At 43.8% G+C, this 27,855-nt stretch overlaps 2 protein-coding genes across 6 annotated transcripts; one reads left to right on the top strand and one right to left on the bottom strand.

Moving 5' to 3' along the window:
- Positions 187-19,560, bottom strand: CCT3 (chaperonin containing TCP1 subunit 3). Its single transcript, NM_001244180.1, is given in 14 exon segments — positions 187-519; positions 1,120-1,251; positions 1,521-1,766; positions 2,686-2,866; positions 4,187-4,268; positions 4,446-4,578; positions 6,105-6,254; positions 8,439-8,625; positions 10,947-11,064; positions 14,794-14,890; positions 15,914-15,976; positions 16,060-16,110; positions 17,277-17,338; positions 19,405-19,560. Coding segments are annotated over 14 exon segments (1,638 nt in total). The 5' UTR covers positions 19,436-19,560; the 3' UTR covers positions 187-414.
- Positions 18,498-27,855, top strand: TSACC (TSSK6 activating cochaperone). 5 transcript variants are annotated; one of them, XM_013996980.2, is made up of 4 exons: positions 18,498-19,216; positions 20,715-20,774; positions 25,547-25,666; positions 27,566-27,855. In XM_013996980.2, the coding sequence occupies exons 2-4, from the start codon at positions 20,738-20,740 to the stop codon at positions 27,781-27,783; spliced, it is 375 nt and encodes a 124-aa protein (XP_013852434.1). In that variant the 5' UTR covers positions 18,498-19,216; positions 20,715-20,737; the 3' UTR covers positions 27,784-27,855. The 5 variants fall into 5 exon arrangements, 3 of the variants coding, with proteins under 3 accessions (XP_013852434.1, XP_003355176.1, XP_013852433.1); XR_002343423.1 differs by lacking the exon at positions 18,498-19,216 and adding an exon at positions 19,708-19,817 and having other exon boundaries at positions 20,715-20,884; positions 27,566-27,796; XM_003355128.5 differs by lacking the exon at positions 18,498-19,216 and adding an exon at positions 19,715-19,817.

Here is a 27,855-nt window from a genome sequence, read left to right as displayed (position 1 = left end):
CTCCTTTGAAATCCAAGAGTCCTCCCAACCAGTCCCTACTAAGAAGTGTGAATACCCCCTCAAAAAGGGAAAGATACTTAATGACCTCATTCCCATCTCTCTCTCTCCAGTAAGGTTTTTTGCTTCCTCCCTCCTTGCCAGGAGGCAGAAATATGGCCCAAGGTTGAAAAACACATAACAACTGTCTCAAATGACTTAGATTTAATCATCGGAAGCAAACTAAATGGAAAGCTTACAATAGAGAAGAATTACATGTCAGTGCCTTTTGCAAACTGAGCTGGGACAGAAAGGGACTGGGCTGCCCCTTGAACTGATCCCTTCCAAACAAAGACGTCCACAGTGTCCCTGGCAGTCTGGCTCAGGGAAGGGGGAGACTCTGTTGGCTCTGTGCGTTGAGGTCGCCTTGCCCACTGCTCACTCCTGGCCAGCATCAGGAGCCCCACCTTGCCGGCTCTGGTCGTCACCCTTCTTTTTGTGGCCTGAGACGATGTCATCAATCCGCAGCAGCAGGACTGCCGTCTAGGAGAATAACCACAGCCCCAAAGAGGTCAGCAAAGGAAAGGACACTTGTTTTCATTTAGACACATCACCTAGCTCCTCCTACATAATTACCATTTTATCTGAAATCTACTCTTTCAGAATCCTGAATGTAAAATGCAGTTCTCCCAAAGCAAGGGAAGCAGCTTGTGCCATGTTACTTTGTTTTTTTTTTTGTCCTTTAAGGGCTGCACCCATGGCATATGGAGGTTCCCAAGCTAGGGATCAATTGGAGCTGTAGCCGCCAGCCTACACCACAGCCACAGCAACTCGGGATCCAAGCCGCGTCTGCGACCTACACCACAGCTCACGGCAATGCTGGATCCTTAACCCAGTGAGTGATGCCAGGGATTGAACCTGAGTCCTCATGGATGCTAGTCGGGTTCATTAACCACTGAACCACGATGGGAACTCCATCTTGATTTTTAAATGAGCTAAAGCTAATAAGTAGGGGGATGGAATTCCTTGAGAGATCTTTTGTGGAATACTCTGCCTTCTATCCCTCCCCTTTCAAGACTGGATCAAACACAGTTTTCTGGTAATCTGGAAATAAACAGCATAGCATGTCTTAGAGTGCCTCACCTCCACTGCAGTCTTGTACGTTTGTAGCTTTACAGCCAATGGTTCCCAGATGCCCAGTTCTTTCATGTCCACCAGAGTACCTGTCTCACCATTCACACCCCAGGTCTCACAATTCTCCTGGGTGTGCTTGGCCTATGGTTGGAACAAACATAGTTAAAGGGGAAAATACTAGGAACAAATAACCTGGTAGAGACCATTAGATAAAAATCAACTATACTGGATTATAAGGTACAGACAAGAGGAAATGGCAATGACATCAAGTCAAAAATTAAGAAAGAGAAGATGTTTTTAAGGGAACAAGCTACAAGGAAAACCAGAAAAGACAGACACAAATCATCCTCTTAGGTTAAAAATACAGCTTTCCCTACCCCATCAAGAGAAAAGCACGGAAAAGAACTCACCCGAAGGGAGGTAAGTAAACGGATGGTGCTGGCCCCACAGTTCTGGATAAGGGTACGAGGAATGACCTCCAGGGCCTGGGCAACAGCCCGATATGGCCATTGTTCCACACCAGTCATCGCCTTGGATTTTTCTGTCAAGGCATGAGCCACAGCCATCTCAGAAGCCCCACCCCCTGGCACGAGCTGAGGGTCCAGGAGAACATTGCGGCACACTTGCATGGCATCCTGGAGGTTGCGTTCTACTTCCTTGGGAAAGCAAACAGACACCATAACACCAAAGCCTGATGAGTCAGGGACAAGTCAGAGGCACCAGGGACTTCCTGACTGCCAAGTTTGATAAACCAAGGAGGGCAAACTAAGAAAGGTCTTTCAAACCTTTTGGGCAGGGCAGATGCTATTTACCCAGGCTTTGTTCACTGTGCTTGACAGAGCTATACCCCTGTTCTTATCCTGTCTAGTTGTGTACTCTAGGAGGCTGCAGTGTAGTGGCAACTCTGAAACTCTCTACTTACTAGCTATGTGCCTTGGCTAAGTTACTTAATAACCTCACTCAGTGGAAAGAAAAGTAGTATTTATAACTTCAACGTAAAAATAGGGAAGCAGTGTTCGGTATGGGATGGGGAAATAACTGAATCATTGTTCAATGGGTATAGTGCCTCGTTTTTTCAAGATAAAAAAGTTCTGAGAATCTGTTGCATGAAAATGTGAATGTACTTAACACCACTGAACCGTACACGTAAAAAAAGTGGTTAAGATGATATATTTTAAAATTTTTTTTGGCTTTTTGGCTCTATAGGGCCGCTCCTGAGGCCTATGAGGTTCCCAGGCTAGGGGTCCAGTTGGAGCTGTAGCTGCCGGCCTGAGCCACAGCCACAGCCACAGCAACGTGGGATCCGAGCTTCGTCTGCAACCTACACCGCAGCTCACGGCAATGCCAGAATCTTTACCCACTGAGCAAGGCCAGGGATTGAACCCACAACCTCATGGTTCCCAGTTGGATTCGTTAACCACTGAGCCACGACAGGAACTCTGGTAAACTTTATGTTTAAAAAACTTTTTTTTTAAACAGTAAAAAACAAATGGACAACAGGATGATTACCTCTGGGAAACTCTCAAGAAACAGAATGACCTAGTTCATTCAGTCACACTTCCAAGGCTGACTCACCGAGAGAATCTCTTTGCTGGCCCCCCGGAGGAGAATGGTACAGGCTTTGGGGTCTTTACACTCAGTAATGAATGTAAAGTACTCATCTCCAATTTTCTTGATTTCCAACAGGCCTGCTCCTGTCCCAATATCTTCTTCTCTTAGTTCCTCTGGTCGGCTGACTATCCGGGCCCCACAGGCTCTATTGATTAGATGGAGAGGAGGGGACAGGGAGAAGACCAGATGAGGGCAGATACTTCTACTCAGATTCTTGATCCCCAGGTTCTGTGGTGAAGATTAGGGCCAGGGCAAAAGTGGATTGCTCGTAACATTTCTGCCTAAGGTAACAAGTCTTGGCTTCCATACCAATAGATCTCCAAATGTATAGGTGGAGTTTCCTTAAACTAATATGGCTTTATAAATGAAAGTGTACATATCTAAAGCAACTACTACAATGAGATACAGTTTAATTCAAAACATATTTAGTGGACCTTGAAATTTGGACAGATGAGTTCTTATGCATATTTAATGTGTATAACAAGTAACGGTCATTTCTAGATAGAGTTTGTCCTATACTGCCTAGTTAGATCTCAAAACCAGTTAACAAGACTGTACTAAAGACAATGCAAAGACCAAGCAAGAACAGAGGTGAATAAGCTCATATGTCTGACCCAATTTTAATGATGTAGAGCTAATATTTTGTTACCCCTTCTCCCGAATCATGGGCATGTATAGTTTATTATGTGTATGCATCTATGCCCAGAGCCATTTCAGAGCAAGTTTAAGTATAAAATTTGATTTGGATCTATGGCATATTATGTGATGTCAGAAGAGACTTAAATCTTTAAAAACTAGAAATCCTAGAAATCCTAAAAATGGGTGATGTCTGAGCATAGGTGTCTGTGCAGAAGTAGTGACGCAATCTAAAGTTTCACTGACAGTAGCTAGCTGAGGATCCAATTAAGTTAACTGTCAGTTCTGCTATATTCTGAAATAGTTATAAACAGACTAATCTGAAATGGACCCCTATACCAAGGTATCATAGGTAACTAAGCATAAGCTATTCACTACTGGTTAGGAACAGTACAGGAGAGACTCACGTAGCAAATGTTAATATAAAGGACTTCTGAAGAGGGAAGATGGTTAAAGCCTGGTTATTTCCATTTGTGACTGATTTGTCTGTGTGTGTGTGTGTGCTTGCGCCTTTTCTAGGGCCCCTCCCACGGCATATGGAGGTTCCCAGGCTAGGGGTCCAATCAGAGCTGTAGCCGCTGGCCTATGCCAGAGCCACAGCCACGTGGGATCCAAGCCGAGCCTGCGACCTACACCACAGCTCACGGCAACGCTGAGCAGGGCCAGGGATTGAACCCGAAACCTCATGGTTCCTAGTCAGATTCGTCAACCACTGAGCCACCCTGCCTATCTTATATTGAACTTTTTCGGGTAATGATAACTACATTGTGAAGTTGTAAAATAAAAACACATGAGCAGAATAATCTTACTTTTACCTGATCATACTCACCTAGCAATGCGATTATTGTCTGTCTTCCGGACTCTGCGGATGGCTGTGATATTGGCCCTCATGAGGTAGTGCTGAGCTAAATCTGCAAGAGTAGAGGTGTCAAGCTGGAAGCCAGAAACCCTGGGTTCTGAAGTGATTTTATCCTTAAGGTACCCTAACCACATGTTAATTATGTTCAGTCTATGCCAACATAGGAGGAAAAAAATCACCCACCCTCTTCTACCTCAACAGTAGTCTGGAAAAATGAATGGAATTCTACCTGAGATGCCCTTTTCTGTGATGACCACATCAGGCTTCAGATGGATAATATCCTCACAGAGCTGCTGAATGTACTCTTCTTCCATTTGGAGAATTCGGGTGAAGTCTTCCTCTCGTGTGATCTCAATGTCAGTCTGTGTGGAGAAGGAATGTCACTCTGAACAGTTTGGACTGGGGAACGTTTTTGGGGTCATCCCAACTACTATGCTGCCCCAACACAGCCCTCTCACGTATCCTAGAAAGCATGAGCTAGAATAAGCCACGACCTCACACCTCTATAAACCAGTTTAGCTCCAACAACCATCTGGTTTAACTCCATTCAATTACAAAGCAACTAGAATGCAAAATCACAATGCAATTAGTGGAGAATTTGGCTAAAGTCCCTAGCCACTCAGTTCAATGTTACCTCTGACCTGTCAGTCTGCACAGTAACTCAGGGTCTTAATTTGTCCCACCAGTAAATTGATTGTTGTTCCCAAACTTTTTTTTTTTTTTTTTTTTGCCATTTCTTGGGCCACTCCCGTGGCATATGGAGATTCCCAGGCTAGGGGTCGAATTGGAGCTGCAACCACCGGCCTACACCAGAGCCACAGCAACGCGGGATCCGAGCCACATCTGCAACCTACACCACAGCTCACGGCAACACCGAATCCTTAACCCACTGAGCATGGCCAGGGATCAAACCCGAAACCTCATTGTTCCTAGTCGGATTTGTTAACCACTGCGCCACGACGGGAACTCCCCCAATCTTTTTTTGATAAGCTTCAATTACTGTTTTATCCAAGGGTGACTGAGCCTTGTGAACTTCCTGCCCTCTGGAACTTCCTTGGCACTTCAAAGCTCAATTACCTCCTACTCCATGTTCTACTAATACACTAGGAAAGGTTGCATGATAGTGTGGAATCAAAGCCAAAAAAGAACTGGGTTCAAATTTTTTTTTTTTTTTTTTGCCATTTCTTGGGCCACAGCATATGGAGGTTCCCAGGCTAGGGGTTGAATCGGAGCTGTAGCTGTCGGCCTACACCACAGCCACAGCAACGCGGGACCCGAGCCGAGTCTGAGACCTACACCGCAGCTCACAACACTGGATCGTTAACCGACTGAGCAAGGCCAGGGATTGAACCCGCAACTTCATGGTTCCTAGTCGGATTCATTAACCACTGAGCCACGACGGGAACTCCTGGGTTCAAATTCTGATTTAGCCAATACCAGCTGCATTCCTCAAACAATTAACCTAACTTCTCTGAGTTGTAGATCCCTCATCTGTAAAACAGAAATATCATCTGCTTTATAGGGTTGTTTTAAGAATCAGAGATTATATGTAAAGGTCACAAGATAGGTATGTAATAAATACTTTTTATTCCCCTTGTCCATATTAACAAATTCTTTTTCCTCTTTTCACAGCCAAACCTGTGGCATATGGAAGTTCCAGGCCAGGGGTTGAATTGGAGCTGCAGCTGGCAGCCTACAGTACAGCCACAGCCACATGGGATTCAAGCTACATTTGTGACCTACACTGCAGATTGAGGCAACGCTGGATCCTTAACCTACTGAGCAAGGCCAGTACTCAAGGTCTTTTTAACCGCATGAGCCACTACCACAACTCCTCCTATTAACAGATTCTTACATCAACTTTAAGGAATAGGGCCAGGGACCTCACCTGGCTTTCTCCTTTCTTGTATTCCAGAGAAGAATCCAGCAGCACAATTCGAGGGTTCTTGATATAGCGGCGCATTCGTGGATGGGTCACATCCTTGTTAATCATAACTCCACGTAAGACACATGAATCTTCAATGATGCCCCCAGGTATCTGAGCAAAAGATCCACTTTTAATCCACAACCAGGACACCATTTCTCAATTCCCTTCCCACTCATTTTTCCCAAAATGACCAACATTTGGGGTTCCTAAAGTAACTTTTTCCCCATGAACCTAATATAAACAATTATTGCAACCACATTTCTTTCCCTCTAGGAAGCACATCAATTTTAGACCATGACACACAATTTCAAGGTAAGCTGAGACTCAGAAATTCAGTGACTAACAAAGATTTAAAAGGATGCAAATCTCTCCTACTCCCCTTTTTGCTTTTTAGGGTCACCCCCAGCATGGGCTGGGTCCCCATAGGACCTGTTTTGTTTCCCCATCCCTCCGCTATCACCCTGGGCAATATGATTGCCTGCCAATTTATTTGAATCTCCCCCAAGACAAGGCAGGGGCTTGATCTCATTCCATTGGATCTTCAGTGCCTAACACAGTGTCTGGCACACAGTAGGTGCTCAATATATTTTGCTGAAGGCTCTGCCTTATGCGCTTGTCCCAGGCCCTAGACCCTGTTGGTCAACTCCTCCAGCCGATGACAAGACTGTGTCAGCCACCTCTAACCTTTCCTATCTGCAGAGGCACATGTACCCTGAAGTATGGTGGAGTCAGCAACCCATTTGCCCTCTCTGCTCAGCCAGTCAGACCAATAACAACCATATTTGTTGAATGCTTATGAAAAGGCCAGCACTCTACATTAATTATTTGTTTTGTTTGTTTGTTGCTTTTTAGGGCTGCACCTGCAGCATACGGAGTTTCCCAGGCTAGGGGTCGAATCAGAGCTACAGCTGCTGTCCTATGCCCCAGCCACAGCAATGCAGGATCCGAGCTGTGTCTACAACCTACACCATTGCTTTTCTATTTTTTTTTTTTTTTGGTCTTTTTGCTATTTCTTGGGCCACTCCTGCGGCATGTGGAGGTTCCCAGGCTAGGGGTCGAATTGGAGCTGTAGCCGCCAGCCTACGCCAGAGCCACAGCAACGCGGGATCCGAGCCATGTCTGCAACCTACACCACAGCTCACAGCAACGCCGGATCGTTAACCCACTGAGAAAGGCCAGGGATCGAACCTGCAACCTCATGGTTCCTAGTCGGATTCGTTAACCACTGCGCCACTACGGGAACTCCCATCATTGCTTTTGACGTCAGATCCTTAACCCACTGAGCAAGGCCAGGGATCAAATCTGCAACTTCGTGGTTACTAGTTGGATTCATTTCTGCTGCGCCACAACATCAACTCCGTCCCTTACTTCTTGAAAGTTATTTCCACAAATTTTAGGCACTGGGCTCCATCTACTGGCCATAATCTTCTAACGCTACTTTTATTATTGAACGTATGTATGTTTTTACTTATTTACTTACTTTTACATAGAAGTTTCCAAGCTAGGAGTCAAATCAGAGCTGCAGGCCTATGACACAACACCTGATCCCAGCCTCATCTGCAACCTACTCTGCAGCTTATGGCAATGCCGGATCCTTAACCCACTGAGTGAGGCCAGGGATCAAACCCACAACACCTCACGGAGACTATGCCAGCTTCTTAATGCACTGAGCCACAATGGGAACTCCATATTAATGCTACTATTAAATCTTAAATTAGTAGAGTTGGAGAAAGCTTTCTGGGGAGTTATGAGCACCATGATATAGAGCCCTTATTTATTTCCTTACTGAGTGCCTAATTTGTGTCAGCCAATGCACAAACACAGACACAACAATAAGCCTTTCTTTTGCCTCTGTTAACCTTGTGTAGGGACAGCAGTGAAACTAATAAAATTGTTTCAAATACCTCTTTGGGATCCTCTGTTTCGAGTTGTTTTTTTCCAGGTAGCAGATATTCTTATTCCTGGTTCTTCTGATGAAGATACCTTGCTCTGATTTAAACTTATTCCTAGAGTTCCATCATGGCTCAGTGATTAATGAACACGATTTGCATCCATGAGGATGCGGATTTGATCCCTGGCCTCCCTCAGTGGGTTAAGGATCCAGCTTTGTCAAGAACTGTGGTATGGGCCAGCGGCTACAGCTCTGACCCCCAGCCTAGGAACCTCCATATGCCGCGGGTGTAGCCCTAAAAAAATAAATTAAATAAATAAATAAACAAACTTATTCCCTCCACAAACGTGATGACTCATGCTAGAAAATAATTTGTCTCCAAAGTACATACTTGAAAAGCTTACCTTTTCCACTCTTGCATATTTCTTAATGTCAATCTCCTTCCGACCATTCTCCTCAAACTGTACAGTTTTGACAGCATCCAGAGCAATGTTGCATGCCAAAGACGACCACCGACTGATTACTTTGGTAGTAATGGAACTATTGATGATGTTCAGCATCATATCTCGGTTATTGGTGTCAACGGGAGTACTGGAAAAAAGAAAAACGACCATGTTCAGAGGGATCTGATAATTTAAGCCCCTCATTTATAACTCATCAACTTATGACCTCAACAGTGGATGGACCAACAGGAAGAACCAGAGGAATCTGTTCCTTTGTAGGAAACTAAAAGTACTATTAAGATGTAATCTTGGGAGTTCCCATCATGGCTCAGTGGTTAACGACTCTGACTAGGAACCATGAGGTTGCGGGTTTGATCCCTGTCCTTGCTCAGTGGGTTATGGATCTGGCGTTGCTGTGAGCTGTGGTGTAGGTTGCAGACACGGCTCGGATCTGGTGTAGCTGTGGCTCTGGCATAGGCCGGTGGCTGCAGCTCCGATTTGACCCCTAGCCTGGGAACCTCCATATGCCGTGGGAGCGGCCCAAGAAATGGCAAAAAAGACCAAAAAAATAAATAAATAAATAAAATAAACACGACCATTAAAAAAAAAAAAAAAAAAATTAAGAAACCTTAGATACCACCTTGTCCAATTTTCCAGTACTGCTGAATCTCTTCAGCCACACCTGTGGCATATGGAAGTTCCTGGGCTAGGGAATGAATCCAAGCCACAGCTGGAACCCATGCCAAAACCCATCGTGCTGGGCTGGGGATCAAACCCAAGCCACCACGGAGACAATGCTGGATCCTTACCCCCCTGTACCACAGTGGGAACTCCCTGAAATCTCTTTTACTAACAGTGTAAGGCAAATAATAAGCACTCTTAAATAACTGTTGAATCACATATCTTGGAGGAGAAGAAGCAAGAGCTCCAAAAGTAGTATTGTTTGACAAAAAGACAAACATGAGGAAATTCCCTGATGGTCTAGAAGCTAGCTAGGATTTGGCACTCTCAGTGTTGCGGCCCGAGTTCAATCCCTGGTCTGGGAACTAAGATCCCAATCAAGCTGCTGCATGTGTGACCAAAAAAAAAGGAAAAGGAAGTCCCTGTTGTGGCCCAGTGGTAATGAGCCCGACTAGTATCCATGAGGATGCAAGTTTCATCCCTGGCCTCGATCAGTGGCTTAAGGATCTGGTGTTGCTGTGAGCTGTGGTGTAGGTCACAGACATGGCTTGGATCTGGTGCTGCCATGGCTGTAGCGTAGGCCCACAGCTATAGCTCCAATTCTACTTCTAGCCAGGCAACTTCCATATGCTGCAGATACAGCCCTTAAAAAAATAAAAAAATAATAAAGAAAACTTTACTTATTTATTTTTTGGCCACATGCGCAGCATATGGAAGTTCCCAGGTCAGGGACTGAACCCACACCAGAGCTGTGACAATGCCAGACCCTTAACCCTTAACCCCAGGGAACTCCTAAGTTTCACTTTTTGGCTGCACCCATGGCATCTGGAAGTTCTCAGGCCAGGGACAACTGGCACCACAGCAGTGACCCAAGCTGCTGGATCCTTAACTCACTGCGCCACAAGAGAACTGCAAGGTTTTGCTTTTTATTTTGTCTTTTTAGGGCTGCACCCTCAGTATATGGAAGTTCTCAAATCAGAGCTATATCTGAGCCACATCTGTGACCTATAACACAGCTTGTGGCAACGAGGGATCCCTAACCCACTGATCTAGACCAGGGATCCAACCTGCATCCTCATGGATACTAGACATGTTCCTAACCTGCTGAACCACAACAGCAACTCCTGGTTTTGCTTTTTAAACAATTTTAATCAAAAAATTTTTACCAACCAATGACATGAAAAATCATCGTTGTATTTCAAAATTCTGCATCATGTTACTATATAACTGACATCCCCTCAAGGAGAAGCCACACATTTCTATATTCCTTTATTACTTTATAGTGCTCAGCAAGCTCTTTGATTACTAGATAGGATTCCCAGTGCTTTTAATTTTAATGAAAAATTGCTGGCTACCATCCTCTTCGGCACTTATATAAGAATACTGACTGAATTAGCTACAATCATACATGATAGGAGGGTATTTTAACATTACGTCCTGAACAATAGTTATCTAAATCCTTATTTCTTCCACTAGAATCTAAAACTTTGGAGAGTAGTTCTCTTTTACTTAAAACACATTTCCCAGTATCTAATATGGAAACTAGCAAACAATAATGTAAACAAAATAGAAAAACTAAACCTAGCTCCTTTTGTCTACTTTGCATCCTCTGCCATTTTCTAAAATTTTTTTTTCTAAAAACTCTCTTTCTCCTTCTCACAAAACAACACCAGGGTATAAACTACTATGTGTGCAATGCGTGTGGCCTTCCATTACCACCTAAAAACAGATCAGTCTTCCAGGCCTCCCATAGTTGACACTACCCATTTTTGGTCTCCACCCCAATACCTTATTTTCTTAAGAGTGCTGATCATGTCATCCAATGCCTTGCGATAAGCACTGATCACCACAGTTGGGTGCATCTGCTGCTCCAGGAAGTGCTCAGCCACAGACAGCATCTCCCCCGCTGGAAAAGGACACAAATCACACAAACATTTTGAAGTAAGTGGATACCAAGGCAACTTCATTGTTCTTCTAAAATACCTTTTTTTTCCCCTAAAGTAGGTTTTCCCAAAAGGTATGCCAATATTATTCCAAATTTTATACTTTGCACAAGCCAACTTAGAAAGAAAACATCATCAGATACACACAGAAGTTCCTGGGCCAGAAATCGAATCTGGGACACAGAAGCAACCCATGCCACTGCAGTGACACGCTGGATCCCTAACCTGCTGTGACACAAAGGAACTCCTAGATGTATTTTTTAGGGGTGGGGTGGAGTGGGCGCCGGGCTGCACCCATGGCGTACGGAAGTTCCCAGGTTAAGGGTCAAATTGGAGCTACAGCTGCCCGCCTACGCTACGGCCACAGCAAAGCAGGATTCGAGCCATGTCTGCAACCTACACCACAGCTCACAGCAACACCAGCTTAGCGAGGACAGATATCAAATCTGCATCCTCATGGATACTAATCAGGTTCATTCCTACTGCAGCACAATGGGAATTCCTAGTTGTATTTTATTTATTTATTTAGTCTTTTTGCCATTTCTTGGGCCGCTCCCACGGCATATGGAGGTTCCCAGGCTAGGGGTCCAATCGGAGCTGTAGCCACCAGCCTACGCCAGAGCCATAGCAACTCGGGATCCGAGCCACGTCTGCAACCTACACCACAGCTCACGGCAACGCCGGATCCTTAACCCACTGAGCAAGGGGAGGGATCGAACCCGCAACCTCATGGTTCCTAGTCGTATTCGTTAACCACTGCGCCACGACGGGAACTCCCCTAGATGTATTTTAAATGATTAGACTGATCCTATGGTTTACTTACTCTTATGATCCAACTAACTCTTGTTACCAATTTTCTAAACAAAAGGCAAATAAACATTTTCCCAAAGATGCTACAATGGAAAGAAAAACACATAATGGAAAAATGACTTACTCATTATTATTTCAACACCTAGGATATAGTGAATATGCTGGTACCAAAAACAAAAAACAACACACGAAACCTTATCCTTGGAAGAATGCCCATGAAAATTTACCCTCTGGGGAGTTTCCGTCGTGGCGCAGTAGAAATGAATCTGACTAGGAACCACAAGGTTGTGGTTCGATCCCTGGCTTCACTCAGTGGGTTAAGGATCTGGCGTTGCTATGAGCTGTGGTGTAGGTTGCAGATGAGGCTCGGATCTGGCGTGTCTGTGGCTGTGGCACAAGCTGGCAGTTGTAGCTCTGATTGGACCCCTAGCCTGGGAAGCTTCATATGCCAAGGGATCGGCCCTAGAAATGGCAAAAAGACAATAAAATAAAAAAATAAAATATACACAAATATGCCAAAGTTCACAGGTATACTGACATGTGCACAAATGTTTGAATTCAATTACTTTAGAATTCCTATCATACACATTAAAAGATAATCAAATATTTTAAAATTTGCTCTAGAAAGTTAACTTAGAAAAGGTTAGGCCCTGTTAAAGAATAATCAGTACAGTATCATAGGTAGATTATCTTTAGGAATGGCCAAGTTTTGATTTTCTATGGAGCTGCAGAAGGTGTTTATAAATTTCGGAGATTAATCCCTTGTCAGTCGATTCAGTTGCAAAGATTTTCTCCCATTCTGTGGGTTGTCTTTTTGTGTTGTTTAGGGTTTCCTTTGCTGTGCAGAAACTTTGAAGTTTGAGTAGATCCCATTTGTTTTTTTGTTTTTGTTGTCAATACTCTGATAGGTGGATCCGAGATGTTGAGTTTTGGTTTTCTGAAGAGCTACCTATATCTAAGACACCTAGACTCACTGAAACATAAGCTACCTAATCTCTCCAGGAGATTCAACTAAAATAATCAGCTAGTAAATTCTGCCTAATGTCTAAAGCTCATCTTCTAACCCCCAAAAGAAAGTATATGAAGTCTTACCTCCCTCTTCATCCTCGAAGTTTGCCTTCCAAGTACAGAACTAGCCATATGTAATTAATACCCAATCCACAAAAGAATTGGATCTAAAGATGTGAAGTTCGTGGTGACTCAAGCAAATTAACACCCAACTCACCATTTTCAAAATGCAGTACAAAGGCATTCTAAACATAATTTTAAATGTCACCTTATAAAAAGTTCATAATAATTGTTATCAGGACTATTTTTAGGCATGTGGGCCAACACAAATAAATTGGCATGCCCTAATTTAAAAGAGTTTTTTCCCTCAATTTCTAAAAACATGTTGCTACAGATCCTTAAAAAAAAAAAAGAATGCTATTACAAAAATTTCACTATCAACTTAAAATTTATACCACAAATAAAAGTAATATGCTAAGTTTTCAAAAGTGATCTTTTACAGTCCTATAGGAAATTGAAAGATAAGTCATTAAAACTTGTACAGACAAGACTTACTCTCAAGATTCTGTATTTGTCCATTTGACTACTCACTAAAATTTGTAACTTCAGAATCAGTATTTGCTGCACTTTCATGATCATTCAGACACATGCAAAGATAAAAAATTTAAGTTGTCCAATGCATACACTGCCATGTGAGACTGAAAAAGGCAATGCTCTGGGAGTTCCTGTTGTGGTGCAATGGGAATGAATCTGACTAGTATCCCTGAGGATGCAGGTTTGATCCCTGGCCTCATTCAGTGGGTCAGGGATCCAGCGTTGCTGTGAGCTGTGATGTAGGCCAGTAGTTGTACCTCTGATTTGACCCCTAGCCTGGGAATTTCCATAGGCCTCAGAGTGCAGCCCTAAAAGGCAAAAAAAAAAGAGAGAGAGAGAGAGAGAAAAGCAATGTTCTGCCTTATTTTGGCTCTCATTCTGTAAACAACTGTCCTTTATGTGATGCATATGGTGTCATATTTTCCACATTTTTGTGCATTTTGTTGATTTCACCCTTTAAAATGTCTTAGGTGTAGCCATAAAGTTTTATCTAGTTTTTCCTAAGTGCAAGGCTGTGATGTGCCTTGTAGAGACAATAACTTATTAGATAAATTCTGTTCAGGTATGAGTTCAGTATTAAAGAGTCAACAATATATAATAAGATGTCTTTAAAACAAAAACAAATCATGATACACATTTACGAGTTGATAAATACATAACTAGAGGTATGAAGGAACCTAACCCCAAATGTCCCCCAAGCAGTGATGGTTTAGCATTTGCTAATTCAGTGTTTGTGGAAACTTACAGAATGTAAGTTATTCTGAGTAGTGAGAATAGACTGCATTTTATTCAACCAGATTTGCAAAGCTCACCCTACACCATGATGAACATTTTACACTCAGCTGGAGAGAATACATAGAAAATTAGAAAAATCAGAAAGTTACTTAAACATTTATAGTTAATGGGTTGGTAAAAACTTTTTTTTTTTTTGCTTTTTAGAGCCAAACTCACAGCACATGGAGGTTCCCAGGTTAGGGGTTGAATTGGAGCCACAGTTGCCAGCCTACACCACAGCAACAGCAACAAGGAATCCAAACCTTGTCTGTGACCTGCACCACAGCACATGGCAATAACGGATCCTTAACCCACTGATCAAGGCCAGGGATCAAACCCATGACCTCATGAATCCTAGTCGGGTTTGTTAACCGCTGAGACACGAAGGGAACTCCAAAACATTTTTCTTAAAAAATATGATACAGATGCTATTTCTGTTAAAACCTTAATGTTTCAAATTTTTCTTCTCAACCAAGAATAATTACTGGTGTGGTTTCTCTTCTTACCAAGAATAATTACTGATGTGGTCCCATCTCCAACCTCTTCATCCTGTGTCCGACTAATTTCAATCATAGACTTGGCTGCTGGATGCTGTACTTGAATCTGAAAAGAAAAGTGTAGGAGTTCCCGTTGTGGCTCAGTGGTTAACAAATCCGACTAGGAACCATGAGGTTGCGGGTTCGATCCCTCCCCTTGCTCAGTGGGTTATGGATCCAGCGTTGCTGTGAGCTGTGGTGTAGGTTGCAGATGCGGCTCGGATCCTGCGTTGCTGTGGCTGTGACGTAGGCTGGCGGCTACAGCTCCGATTAGACCCCTAGCCTGGGAACCTCCATATGCCGCAGGAGCGGCCCAAGAAATGGCAAAAAGACAAAAAAAAAAAAAAAAAAAAAAAAAAAGAAAAGAAAAATGTAGATTGCCAATGCATCAGCACTACTCAAAGACCTCTTAAACCATTCTGCTTGGTCCTAACTCTTGAGCTTCTTGCTTCTACCCTTACTCCCTTTATAGTTTTACTATAGCATTAAATATTAAAAGTGGCCCGCAAGATATCTAAGAAAACCAACTTTTCAAGTGTCTTTTGGGGAAAAAAAATGCATTAGGACAACCAAAGTTTCATGAGCATGGAAAAGCATCACTTAGCTTATTTACTGGGAGAACCCATCATGGTTAAATTGTGTCCTCTGAAAGAACATTTTCATGTCTCACCTACTGGAAACTGTGAATGTGACTACATTTGGAAACAGGGTCTTTACAGATGTAACCACGTTAAGATGAGATTGCAGGTATAATCAAGGTAAGCCCTAACTAAATCTACCACTGGTGTTCTTATGAGACAGATATAAGAATGCCATGTGACAACTGAAAAGGAGTTTATAACCCAAGGAATGCCAACGATTATGGTCAACCATCAGAAGCTACAAGAAGGATTCTTCCCTGGAGCCTTCAGAAGGAGCAGGGCACTGCTGACACCTTGATTTTGGACCATCAGCCTTCAACCCATGAGAATAAATTTCTGTTGTTTCAAGTCACACAGACTGGTAATTTGCCAAAGAAACTAATCATTATTCACATTATCACTTTATGTGTCCTTTATAAAATGTTAGAAAGCAAAATGAAACATCAAACCTCTCGAAGAATGGCATTGCCATCATTGGTCATCACAATGCCTCCCATTGGGTCCAAAAGCATCTAAGACAAAAGCAAAAATTTTAAGTATACCAGGAAATAGAAAGGGAAAATCTGTAGAAGTTTCAATATTGAGCTAAATTTACCTTCATCATGGACTTGGGTCCCAAACATGTTCGGATGATATCTGCAATAGTCTATTGGAAAAAAAAATACAATATTTACACAAATCGGAGAATGGTTTGTGTGTGTGCTAGGGGAAGAGGCATGAGTAACCCAGGGAGCCAGTGTTTTAACAAGGACACTTCTAAAGTAGGATTGGTAATCACTTTATCCCTCTTTTTTTTTTTGGGTCTTTTTTAGGGCTGCACCTACAGAATATGGAGGTTCCCAGGCTAGGGGTCCAATTGGAGCTGTAGCTGCTGGCCTATGCCACAGGGATCTAGATCCCTATGCCGAGGGATCTAAGCTTCACAGCAACGCCGGATCCTTAACCCAGTGAGCAAGGCCAGGGATCGAACCCACACCTCATGGTTCCTAGTTGGTTTCGTTTCTGCTGTGCCACGGGAACTCCAGGATTGGTAATCCCTTTAAACCTAGCATGCCACGTGGCTCGATTCTGTTGTTTTTTCCACTTTGGAATGTTTTCTGGATGGAAAGGAATAACTTTTCACAAGAAAAAAGGGACACGCCGGAGTTCCTGTTGTGGCAAGGTGGAAACGAATCCAACTAGTATCCAGGAGGATGCAGGTTTGATCCCTGGCCTCGCTCAGTGGGTCAGGGATCTGGGGTTGCCATGAGCTATGGTGTAGGCTGGCAGCTGTAGCTCCAATTCAACCCTTACCCTGGGAACCTCCATATGCCATGAGCTGGGCTTTAAAAAGTTAAAAAAAAAAAAAGGAAAAAAAAGGAGGGGGGACACGCCTCCCAGTGCTTCAGCTTCCCAGCAATCTAGATAACTGAAAGTCCATGTACTTGTATTTCTTTCCATGATAGTGGCCTCTACCTCATGCTAAATTAGATCTAGGGCTATTTCATTGTTTCATTCAAAAAGCATTTACTGTAGATACCTATTCAAGAGCTATAGCAAATATTAGGAATATAAAAGTGAATATAGTTCTTCCTTCCAAGTAATTCCATCTAGTATGGGAGATAAACACAAATAGAATATTATGAGATAGTATACAGGAACAGAATTCGCAAAAGTTAATTTGAGTAGACCGTTAGGCCCAGCTCAGAGAGAAAATGATTCCTTTTCTTTACCACCAAGAGGGAAAGGAAGTCAACTTTTCCTCTGTCAAATCACAAAAACTGAAACACCAGGGAAGATAGCTAGAGGCAGACAACTTATAAGATAGGCTACCTTGGCAGCATTGATGTTTCCAGACTGAACTTTTCTTCCAGATTCACGCTTTGTGTTCTGGCCTAAAACAGATAAAAACAAAAGGCAATAGTCCAGGACTGCCCCATTGTATATAAGTTATTCATTTATTTCCCAATCTTTGAAAATAAAAACAGGAGTTTCCCTGGTGGTGCAGCGGAAATGAACTCAACTAGGAACCATGAGGTTTTGGGTTCGATCCCTGGCCTTGCTCAGTGGGTTAAGGATCTGGCGTTGCAGTGAGCTGTGGTGTAGGTCGAAGATGAGGCTTGGATCCCACATTGCTGTGGCTGTGGCCTAGGCCAGCAGCTGCAGCTCGGATTGGACCCCTAGCCTGGGAACGTCTATATGCCGCGGGTTTGGCCCTAAGAAGCAAACAAAAAAAAAAAAAAAAAACAAAAACACATACTGGTTTCCCAGATGTATACACTGATCAAAGCTTACCAACTTATACTCTTCAAATATGTGCAACTTTTTGTATATCAATTGCACCTCAACGAGCTGTTAATAAGTAAACATACATACTTATTTCTTTCTTTACTTCAACTCCTGGTATACTAAGAAACAATTCATAAAGCTTCAACTTTGGAATCTTAGTCATCACTTTCTCTCTAATCAAATATTCATGTATGTATAACAAGGATTCATAACCTAAGATCCATCAGATTTTTAAAGACCTGGTGACCCTAAAAAAGCATCAATCACTCCCTTATGTAAAAAGGAAAACTTGGGGGATTCATGTCCTCATAATTGGGTACACAGAATCATACTGACATTCCCAGCGTAATTATTAAATAGTTCCTCCCCCCTTCTCCCCTGTGTGCTATGGAATGAGAACACACACTCAAAAGCATCTGGGTTTGCGAGATACAATCACTTCATGCTTGGACATAACCAGAATGCCTCAGGAACCCACTGACCATCAGTAAGTGTGACCTACATGTTTTAATAGGAAGTCTAATAGGTTAGGGCCGCTAATGCAAGGGATTAACTCCGACCTCAAAAGAGCTGAACAACGCACTACTCACCTTAGGGCCCTCTCAATGGCTATACCTGAATCAAAAGAATGTTTATTTCACTCCTCTCTCCAAATTATACTTCCCTACAGTTTGTTGTAAAATTTCCCACCCATCAAACCTAAACATTCATTCACAGTTCTCAGGATTTAGATTCCTATTTCAGGCACTGATAACCAAAATCCTGCATGGACCTTTCTGATTGGATTCATCAGAAAAAAATTGGTTTTTTTTTCTGGGTTAAGTGGATTCTTGTTTGCAAACAGTTATTTTCCAGGTATACAGAAAATCGATAGCATTCTACACGCATAAGAGAGGGACGGAAAATGACTAATAAGGCTGAGATTACACAGAACAGAAACATACCCGAGGAAGACAACAGAAATGCGACTCATTCCCCATAGGTAAAGAGACCCAATGGAAAAATGTGGGAAAACTCAGTTGGTAAGTGGGAAAGATTACCACGGAGGGGATATCAAGGGAATAACTACATCTAAGATAAACCAGTGAGGAAGGTAGGGTTACTTGAGGAACAGAAGTTGCAGAATGGAAATTCAAGAGGACAATTACTGAAAATACAAATAACCAAGGCTACCACTCGCTCTTTTAAGCAATTGTCTCTACTTATCTCACTTGAGTCACAATCTTACGGGAAAATAGTTAATCCTAATAATAAAGATGGAAACGTTTCAATCAAACAACGTGGCTGACGCCACACCACTACTAAGGGATGGGCCAAGGTTAAAATGCTAGGCCAAACTTAAAAGCCGTTAGTCACAAAACTGCACACTGAAAATCACTCAAAGAAGGTTGCAAGGGCGGGGGTTGGAGGTGAAGAACAGAATGCCGAGTGGGAAGCATCTTCCCGAGGCCAGAGCCCGGAAAAATGAGGCTCGAGAGAGAAAGGTCAGTTTGCGTTTGTGTAGACATGGGAATACGTTAAGGGTAGACAGGAAAGCAGAAGGGGCTTCCAAAATGAACGACTGGAAGGCTCAGGGGCCGGACCAGGGCGGGACTGGGCTGAGGCAAGGCTGTAAAGTGCCGAAAGAGGGAGATGAAGAGGGGGTCCCTTCCCCAGCTTTCCCAAAACTCACTAAGCACGAGCACCGGACGATGGCCCATCATGGCGGCGCGATGCAGAGCCGGGTACCCAAAGCAGGGGGAACCGGCAGAACCTTCTGGAGAGAGAGAACCAGCGAGAAGCCCAGAAAACGCTGCCTCCTCAGGGCTTACACCCAACCCCGCTACCCTCCCGGGCGCCCCCAATCACCGCACCCATCTCACTGACCGGCACGGAAACAGGCCAATTGACATTCTTAGCCCCGCCCCCTACGCAAGAACGCGGGGCAAGCTAGGTAGAGAGAGCACGGTGATGGCAATGAGAGGGCAGAGGCGCTTGCGCAATGGGGTGGCCGCTCCCGGCCGCGTGCGGCGCGAACCTTGGCGCAAGCGCCAAGGATCGGGTAGTTGGCCGGAACGCCACTGCGCATGTGTGTCAACTATAAGGGTGGGTGCTGGGGTAGAGGCTTTCCATTAACACCGCAGGTGAGGTCATTAAACTCATGCGTCTCGACTCCTTTCGGACGCCAAGGTGGAGAATGACTTGACAGTTTCCATGCTTTCGTTCCAGCTTTGGCTACGGGGAGGACTAGAAGGGGCGGGACCTAAACCGGCAGTTGAGAGAACACCTGGCCCCTTTGATGCGGGGTGGAATGGGAGTTGTAGTCCGATCAGACTGAGCTGGGCGGTAACTAGCCTTCTGGGCACGCTGGGAGTTGTGGTTTACTGCCTCTGACTCGTTCCTATGCATGGACCTTTCCCTCTTAGGCAAATACTATCTATTGAGGCCGTGAATGGTACCTGAGAGTGCTGGCTTACCGACCCCTCGAGTTATCCTATGTAAAACATTTTCTCAAGTGTTTTCCTCTAGTGCTCTCAGATTTTCTTTATCCGTGTCCATTCTTTCCCCTGCCCTCCTCATGCCCTCAGCTACTGGTCCATTAGAGATGTTGGAGAACCAGAGTTTTTAAGTTACCTTACAGGATAGGAAAAGGGCTGATCCCGCAGAAATCAAAACTAGGGGAGAACACAGTATTTGCCCACATTTTTAGGAGACGCTTAAAGTTTGGGCGTAGTTAAAGTACTGTTTTGTCCAGAGAAAAGAAACATTACTAGAAACAGTTTTTTGTTTTGTTTTGTTTTTTAGTGAAAGGATGAGAGCACGAACAATTCAAGAACAGTTACTTATGTTTGGCCATAAAATAGAACAGTACACACCCTTTCATACTTTTTCCTTCCCAAACTGGAGCAGCCTGATATGTGCTGGGGAGAACTTATATGAAATTGTTAATAGTAAAATAATAGCATGGGTTGTTGGTCATGTGATGTTGTGATTCTTTCCCAGGCACCACACCTGTAGGTGTTCAGATGGAGCAGCATTCTAGTCATCCTACTAACAGAAGAGGTGTGTGTCAGAGGCCCTGCTTCCTTTCCCTTAAAACCAGACTTTGATTGGAGTTCCCGTCGTGGCTCAGCAGAAACGAACAAATCTGATTAGTATCCATGAGGACACAGGTTCGATCCCTGGCCTTGCTCAGTGGGTTAAGCATCCGGTGTTGCCGTGAGCTGTGATGTAGGTCACAGATGGCGGCCTGGATCCTGTGTTGCTGTGGCTGTGGCATAGGCAGCAGCTATAGCTCCGATTTGACCCCTAGTCTGGGAACCGCCATATGCTGCAGGTGTGGTCCTAAAAAGAAAAAAAAGAAAAAACAAACGAAAAAAAACCCAGACCTTAATTGCTCAGCTTTTGGGAAAATGAAGCTAGTTGTATGTATGGTTTTGTTTGTTTGTTTTTTTTTTTTCTGTTACTTAATTGGAAAGTATAAGTATTTTTTCTGCGTTTCTCTCTAAACAGGAACATTCCTGGAATTCCTGTTGTGGTGCATCAGAAACGAATCCGACTAGGAACCAAGAGGTTTTGGGTTCCATCCCTGGCCTCTCTCAGTGGGTCAAGGATCCAGGGCATTGCCCTGAGCTGTGGTCTAGGTCGAAGACGCGGCTTGGATACTGCATTGCTGTGGCTGTGGCATAGGCAGCGGCTGTAGATGATTTGACTCCTAGCCTGGGAACTTCCATATGCCGCATGTGTGCCTCTTAAAAGCAAAAAAAAAAAAAAAAAAGCGTGTGTGTGTGTGTGTGTGTGTGTGTGTGTAAATGCACATATATATATATGTACATGCACATGCTTTTTTTATACATATGTATGGTATATTATATACATATATTTGGTTCCTTTTAAGTATGGATTGTGTGTAAAGTATTCTTCAAACCTTACAACCTGGTAGAAAATGCATCCTCATACACTTAGGAAGGGCTCAGATTATTTAGAAGTACATTTTTGTGGAAGTTAAAAAATCTTTCAGATAGTAAGAAGAATCCCAAGTTTCAGCTTTGGTCTCCTTCCCACTCTGCAAGAGCTGTCAAGTGACTGGTGGTCATGACTCTGGAGCAGGAGCAAGGAAAAGATGGAAGACCTACAGTAGGGCATATAAAAATCCACAAACTATGCAAAAAAACCCTGGATTTCCCTCACCATGTCAGGGAATAAAACATTTCAATTTTCATAGGCTCAGTGCCTTTCCCGATGGAAAACACCTTAGCTTAGCACCCATGTACAGGGACTTCTTTCTCCTGACACTCTGAATAAAGGACTAGAATAAGACATTTTCCTTCGGGGTTCCCATCGTGGCGCATTGGAAATGAATCCAACTGGGAACCGTGAGGTTTTCGGTTCGATCCCTGGCCTTGCTCAGTGGGTTAAGGATCTGGTGTTGCCATGAGCTATGGTGTAGGTCGCAGACACAGCTCGGGTATGGCATTGCTGTGGCTGTGGTGTAGGCCGGCAGCTGTAGCTCTGATTTGACCCCTATCCTGGGAACCTCTGTATGTCTTGGATGTGGCCCTTAAAAAAAAAAAAAAAAAAAAAGACATCTTCCTTCCTTCATACAATCTACTTGTCACACCTCTGCCCTCAGGCTTACTTTTTATGAAGAGGCCCCTCTCCTCATCCTTCAGATCCCAGGTGAGACTGAATCACTTCCTCTGAACACATTCCCCAGCCCCACAGACTAGTTAAGGTGCTCTCACAGCACTTTGGGGGTATAATAATGTGCTTGCTTGATCACTTAATGACTGTCTACACTGCAGTACTGTCCCATGAGAATAACCCTCATGTCTGTTTAGCTGACTGTGCTATTTCCAGTGGCTAATACATTGCTGGCACATAACTATCTCTTATATGTATGAATGAATGAATTCAATTTTTCTATCCTTTTTTGATCTCATCACAACAGTGAATTATGGATTCCCCACTGTTCCAACCTCTTTTAACTCTTTCATGGAACCAGCTATTCTGCCTTTTCATCCATTGCTCCTTTGTCTACCTTGCCATTTCTTTTCATCTTCCAATCTCCTTGAGGAGGAGTTTCCCAAAGGTCTAATTTTCTCTCTCAGTTTTTGATCTTGGAGGGCTAATTTATTTATTTATTTTTTATTTTTTATTTTTTTTTTTTTTTGTCTTTTGTCTTTTTGTTGTTGTTGTTGTTGTTGCTATTTCTTGGGCCGCTCCCGCGGCATATGGAGGTTCCCAGGCTAGGGGTTGAATCGGAGCTGTAGCCACCGGCCTACGCCAGAGCCACAGCAACGCGGGATCCGAGCCACGTCTGCAACCTACACCACAGCTCACGGCAACACCGGATCGTTAATCCACTGAGCAAGGGCAGGGACCGAACCCGCAACCTCATGGTTCCTAGTCGGATTCGTTAACCACTGCGCCACGACGGGAACTCCTAATTTATTTTTGCAGCTCCTTTATCACCTCTTGCTGGCTGGCCTGGCAGTTTGATCTTTCACCCGAGTTCTATGCCATCTTTCTAGCTGTTTTTCTAGGCTCTTCTATTTGGACTGCCTGGTCTCACCTCAGATCCAGTATGTCCAAAATGTGATTTATGTTGATATGAAATCATCCCAATTTAGACTCCCTTAAGCGAAGAAGGAAATCCAGAGGCTCCTGATTCCTCTGATTGCTGAGGTCGTCAGAGAATAGGAAGCAGAGCTACAAAAACCAGAACCAAAGGGACTGGAACTGGGGATTCAGTGCCTGTAGGTATCTTCCCAGCTATCTTTCTCCTACACTCTCTCCTGTCTCTTAATCTCTTGCTTGTATCTCCTTATGGCATGCTGACCAAATTCAGTAGCTTTTATTGACCTCAACTTTACGTCTTCCCAGCACAGCAAATCAGAGAAAAGCAAGCTTTGACGAAGAATCTACATATCAATTCCAGGGAATGATTGGCCCAAGTTGCTGCTAGTCCTTACCCCTTGGATCAGTCACAGTTGCCAAAGGGAATAGGATACCATGATTGGCCTGCATTGGATTCCAGGCCTATTCTTGTGGGGAGAGGGGCCTGATGCAGCCCCATCAATATGCCCTGGAATATGGGGAAAGAGTAGTTTCCCAGAGGATGGGTTGCTCAGTAGACAGAGATTACATATGTCTTCCAAGCACTCATAGTTTTCTCCCTACAAGTCAAATTTCCCCTCTAACTTTTTTTTTTTTTTTTTTTTTTTTTTTTGCTTTTTAGGACTGCACCTGGGGCATGTGGAAGTTCCCAGGCTAGGGGTAGAATCGGAGCTACAGCTGCTAGCCTACGCCATAGCTACCCGAGCCACACCTGTGACCTGCACCACAGCTCACGGCAACACCGGATTCCTTGACCCACTGAGTGAGATGGGGGATTGAACCCCGCATCCTCATGGATACTACTTAGATACGTTTCTGCTGCGCCATAAGGGAAACTTCCCGACTTAACTATATTTTTGCAAAAGGTAATCTGCCTTCCCCTTTAAGAATTTCCATTTCAGAGTTCCCGTCATGGTGCAGGGGAAGCAAATCTGACTAGGAACCATGAGGTTTCTTTTTCAATCCCTGGCCTTGCTCAGTGGGTTAAGGATCCGGCGTTGCCGTAAGCTGTTGTGTAGGGTGCAGACTTGGCTCAGATCCTGTGTTGCTGTGGCTGTGGTGTAGGCTGGCAGCTGCAGCTCCGATTAGACCCCTAGCCTGGGAACCTCCATATGCCATGGGTGCAGCCCTAAAAAGCAAAAAAAGAACTCCATGTCCAACCCATTTTAATCCTTACGGATTAATAAAAATAAAAATACTATCTTATTTTCTAATCCTGAAAAGCTCAAGAGAAAGGCTGAAGTCTCAGATTTACTATTGGAAAGGGTCTTCCGTGACCCATCTTGCTTTCCTGATCTCCCCGTGCTAATTCTAGCCACTTTCCTAGGGCTCCTCATCATTCTAGCCATATTCTTTTGTGTGTATGTGTCTTTTTAGGGCCTCACCAGCAGCACTTGGAAGTTCCTAGGCTAGGGGTCGAATCCGTGCTACAGCTGCTGGCCTACACCACAGCCACAGCAACTCCGGATCTGAGCTGCATCTGTGACCTACACCACAGCTCACAGCAACGCCTTGACCCACCAAGCCGGGCCAAGGATCGAATCTGCAACCTCGTGGATACTAGTCAAGTTCGTTACTGCTGTGCCACAACAGGAACTCCTCTAGCCATATTCTTGCTTCCTTGCCTTTGCTCATGTTATCTTTTTTTCTCCCACTTGGAATATCTTTTCTGCTTAAGAAAAGCTTCCTGTTTTCAAGGTCCTATACGTATCCTCCACATGCCTAGAATCAGTCTTTTTTGACCCATTATACGCATATGCTTTTTCCCCCTTTCCAAAAATGTTTTTACAATTAATCACATCTTAGTATAACTAAAAGATAAAAGGACTTCTTTTCATCCAAGACTGTCAGACTCATTGTTTATGTCCTGTGTTGTTCTATCACCATTTCATCAGTGTCTGACTTGTCTCCCTAACTAGATATTAAGCACCTAGGAAACCATGTCTTGGATGTCTTGTGTTTGCCCCAGCATCTAGCACATAGTGAGCACGTAGCACATATCAATAAGAGCTTGTAAAATGTAAGCAAATTATTAGCTAATCCCATCCCTGCTTGGCTCCCCTTCATCCCACTAAGGTATCTTTTTTGTCTTATATAACTTTCTTTGAAGGTGTTCAGGCCAGGGCCTCAGCGCCTCATTCTTACACCAGATGCAGGGATCCAATTAGGCTGCCCCTTTGGATGAGTGCTAACAGTTGCCTCTGGTTTTGTTCCAGCCAAAGAAGAAGCTAATGTGCCTCTTTGTCGAGCCAAACCCTCTCCCAGCTTTATTAATCTTCAAGCAAGTTCCCCACCAGCCACTTTCCTGAAAATCCAGGCAACAAAACTGCCCTCAGGTAAGGATGCAGAGTAAATTTCCCAAATGGAGTAAACAGGGGCAGGGGGTGTACGGAGGAGGTGTCTGGAGGTTTCTCCTTTTGATCTGGTGCCAACTCTGGGTTCAGGCATGTCCAGATTTTTCATTAGTATCTTGTTGATTATTTAATTCTACCAATTTTATTTTCTTCTGGATTCTACCAATTTGTGTTGTTTCCTTGTTTATTAGCACCTTTATTAGAGTAGCCAGGACTGAAATGAAAATTTTGTTACTTGCTAATAATTCTTGTTAAACTGTGGCTGCAGGGAGTTCCCTGATGGTCTAGTGGTTAAGACTTGGTGCTTTCAGGAGTTCCCGTTGTGGCTCAGTGGTTAAGAACCTGACTAGCATCCATGAGGACGCAGGTTTGATCCCTGGCCTTGATCAGTGGGTTGAGGATCTGGTGTTGCCCTGAACGATGGTGAGGTTGCAGACGTGGCTTGGATCCTGCGTAGCTGTGGCTGTGGTGTAGGCCAGCAACTGCAGCTCCAATTGGACCCCTAGCCTGGGAACCTCCATATGCTGCAAGTGCAGCCCTAAAAAAAAAAAAAGAAAAAAGACTTGGTGCTTTCACTGCTGTTGTCTGGGTTTTAATCCCTGATCTGGAAACTGAGATCTCACATCAAGCCTCTATACACCTCGGCCAGGAGGCAAAAAAATAGGAAAGAAATAGTAACTATTACCTCAGTATCGTTGTGTGATTTTTTTTTGGGGGGGGAGGTGTCGGCTGCACCATGGCATGTAGAAGTTCCAGGGCCAGGGATTGAACCCACACCACAGCAGTGACAAGGCCAGACCCTTAATCACTAGGTCACCAGGGAACTCCGACTGAGTTTCTTTGAATTTCAGTTATTCATCCTCCCATGGTGAAATCAGTGGGTGTTTAGCATACCTGTGAGAAGCCAAATAGGTCCTGTCTTTGAGGACACCAGAGTTTAACAAAGAAGTCAAGACCAATTAATACACAAACAGTGGATAAATAACTACGAAGATTTACTAAGAGCTGGCTGCGTATAAGGTAATTGAAAACATTGGAAAAAAAATTGGGCTGATGCAGCAAGACTGGTTGAAGTCAGACAATAAGAACTTCGGGTCACTGCTAATGACCTTACTACATCAGGCAAGAGTGGAAGAAGGCTCAGCTCTTGAAAGGGAAGTTGGGCCTTACTCCCATCCCACTTCATTCACCCGTCAAATATTTGTGGACCACTTATGCACCAGGCACTCTTCTTGGGGTGCTGGGAATACGGGAATGAATAAATCAGACAAAAATCCCTGCCTTCCTGGAGCTTACATTCTAGTAGGGGGCATTAGCCAACAATTAAATAAGTAATTACCAAATGTTCCATAATTGTAAGTATTAAAGGGAAAATAAAGCAAGGGAGGTGTTATAAGTTCCACTGGTTGGTTTCAAATTAAAAGACTCCTGGTGGCCAGGAGTTCCCACTGTGGCTCAGTGGTAATGAACCCGACTAGTGATCATGAAGATGTGGTTTGATCCCTGGCCTCACTCAGTGGGTTAAACAGTCCGGCATTGTCATGAGCTGTGGTGAAGGTCTCAGATTCGGCTTGGATCTGGCATTGCTGTGACTGTGACTTAGGCCAGCAGCTGCAGCTCTAGCCTGGGAAATTCCATGTGCTGCAGGTGCAGCCCTAAAAGGACAAAAAAAAAAAAAAAAAAAAAAAAAAAATTTAATAAAAAAAATAAAAGAGGGTGACCAGATAGGCTTGCTGGAGAAGGTAACAGCTGAGCAAAGATGCATCTCAGTTGAATTGTACGATTAGAGGGGTCATCTTATTAATAAGAGCCCTTCCCATCTCAGTACAATTATAAAATCTCTCTTTTGTCCCCTTTGCACCTCCATTGCTCTTCTTCCAGAAATTGACCACAAGCCCAAGGAATGCCTAGGACTCCTAGAATGTATGTATGCCAATCTGCAGCTTCAGACCCAGCTTGCCCAACAACAGATGGCTATTTTGGAAAATTTACAAGCGTCCATGACACAACTGACTCCTGGGAAGGAAAACAAGAACTCTTCTCTCCCAGCCTTATCTCGCAATCTGTTGTTAAATCACCTGCCCCAATTCAGTAAATGAATTGTGGAACAAAGTTATTGTGTATGTTCTCCCTACCCTCTTCCCAGTAAAACTTTGGGGAATCTGGGCATA

This window comes from Sus scrofa, chromosome 4 (assembly GCF_000003025.6).
Source record: "Sus scrofa isolate TJ Tabasco breed Duroc chromosome 4, Sscrofa11.1, whole genome shotgun sequence".
NCBI lineage: Eukaryota > Metazoa > Chordata > Mammalia > Artiodactyla > Suidae > Sus > Sus scrofa.
Note: the sequence above shows the minus strand (reverse complement) of the source record. Positions and strands in the feature narration are given on the sequence as shown.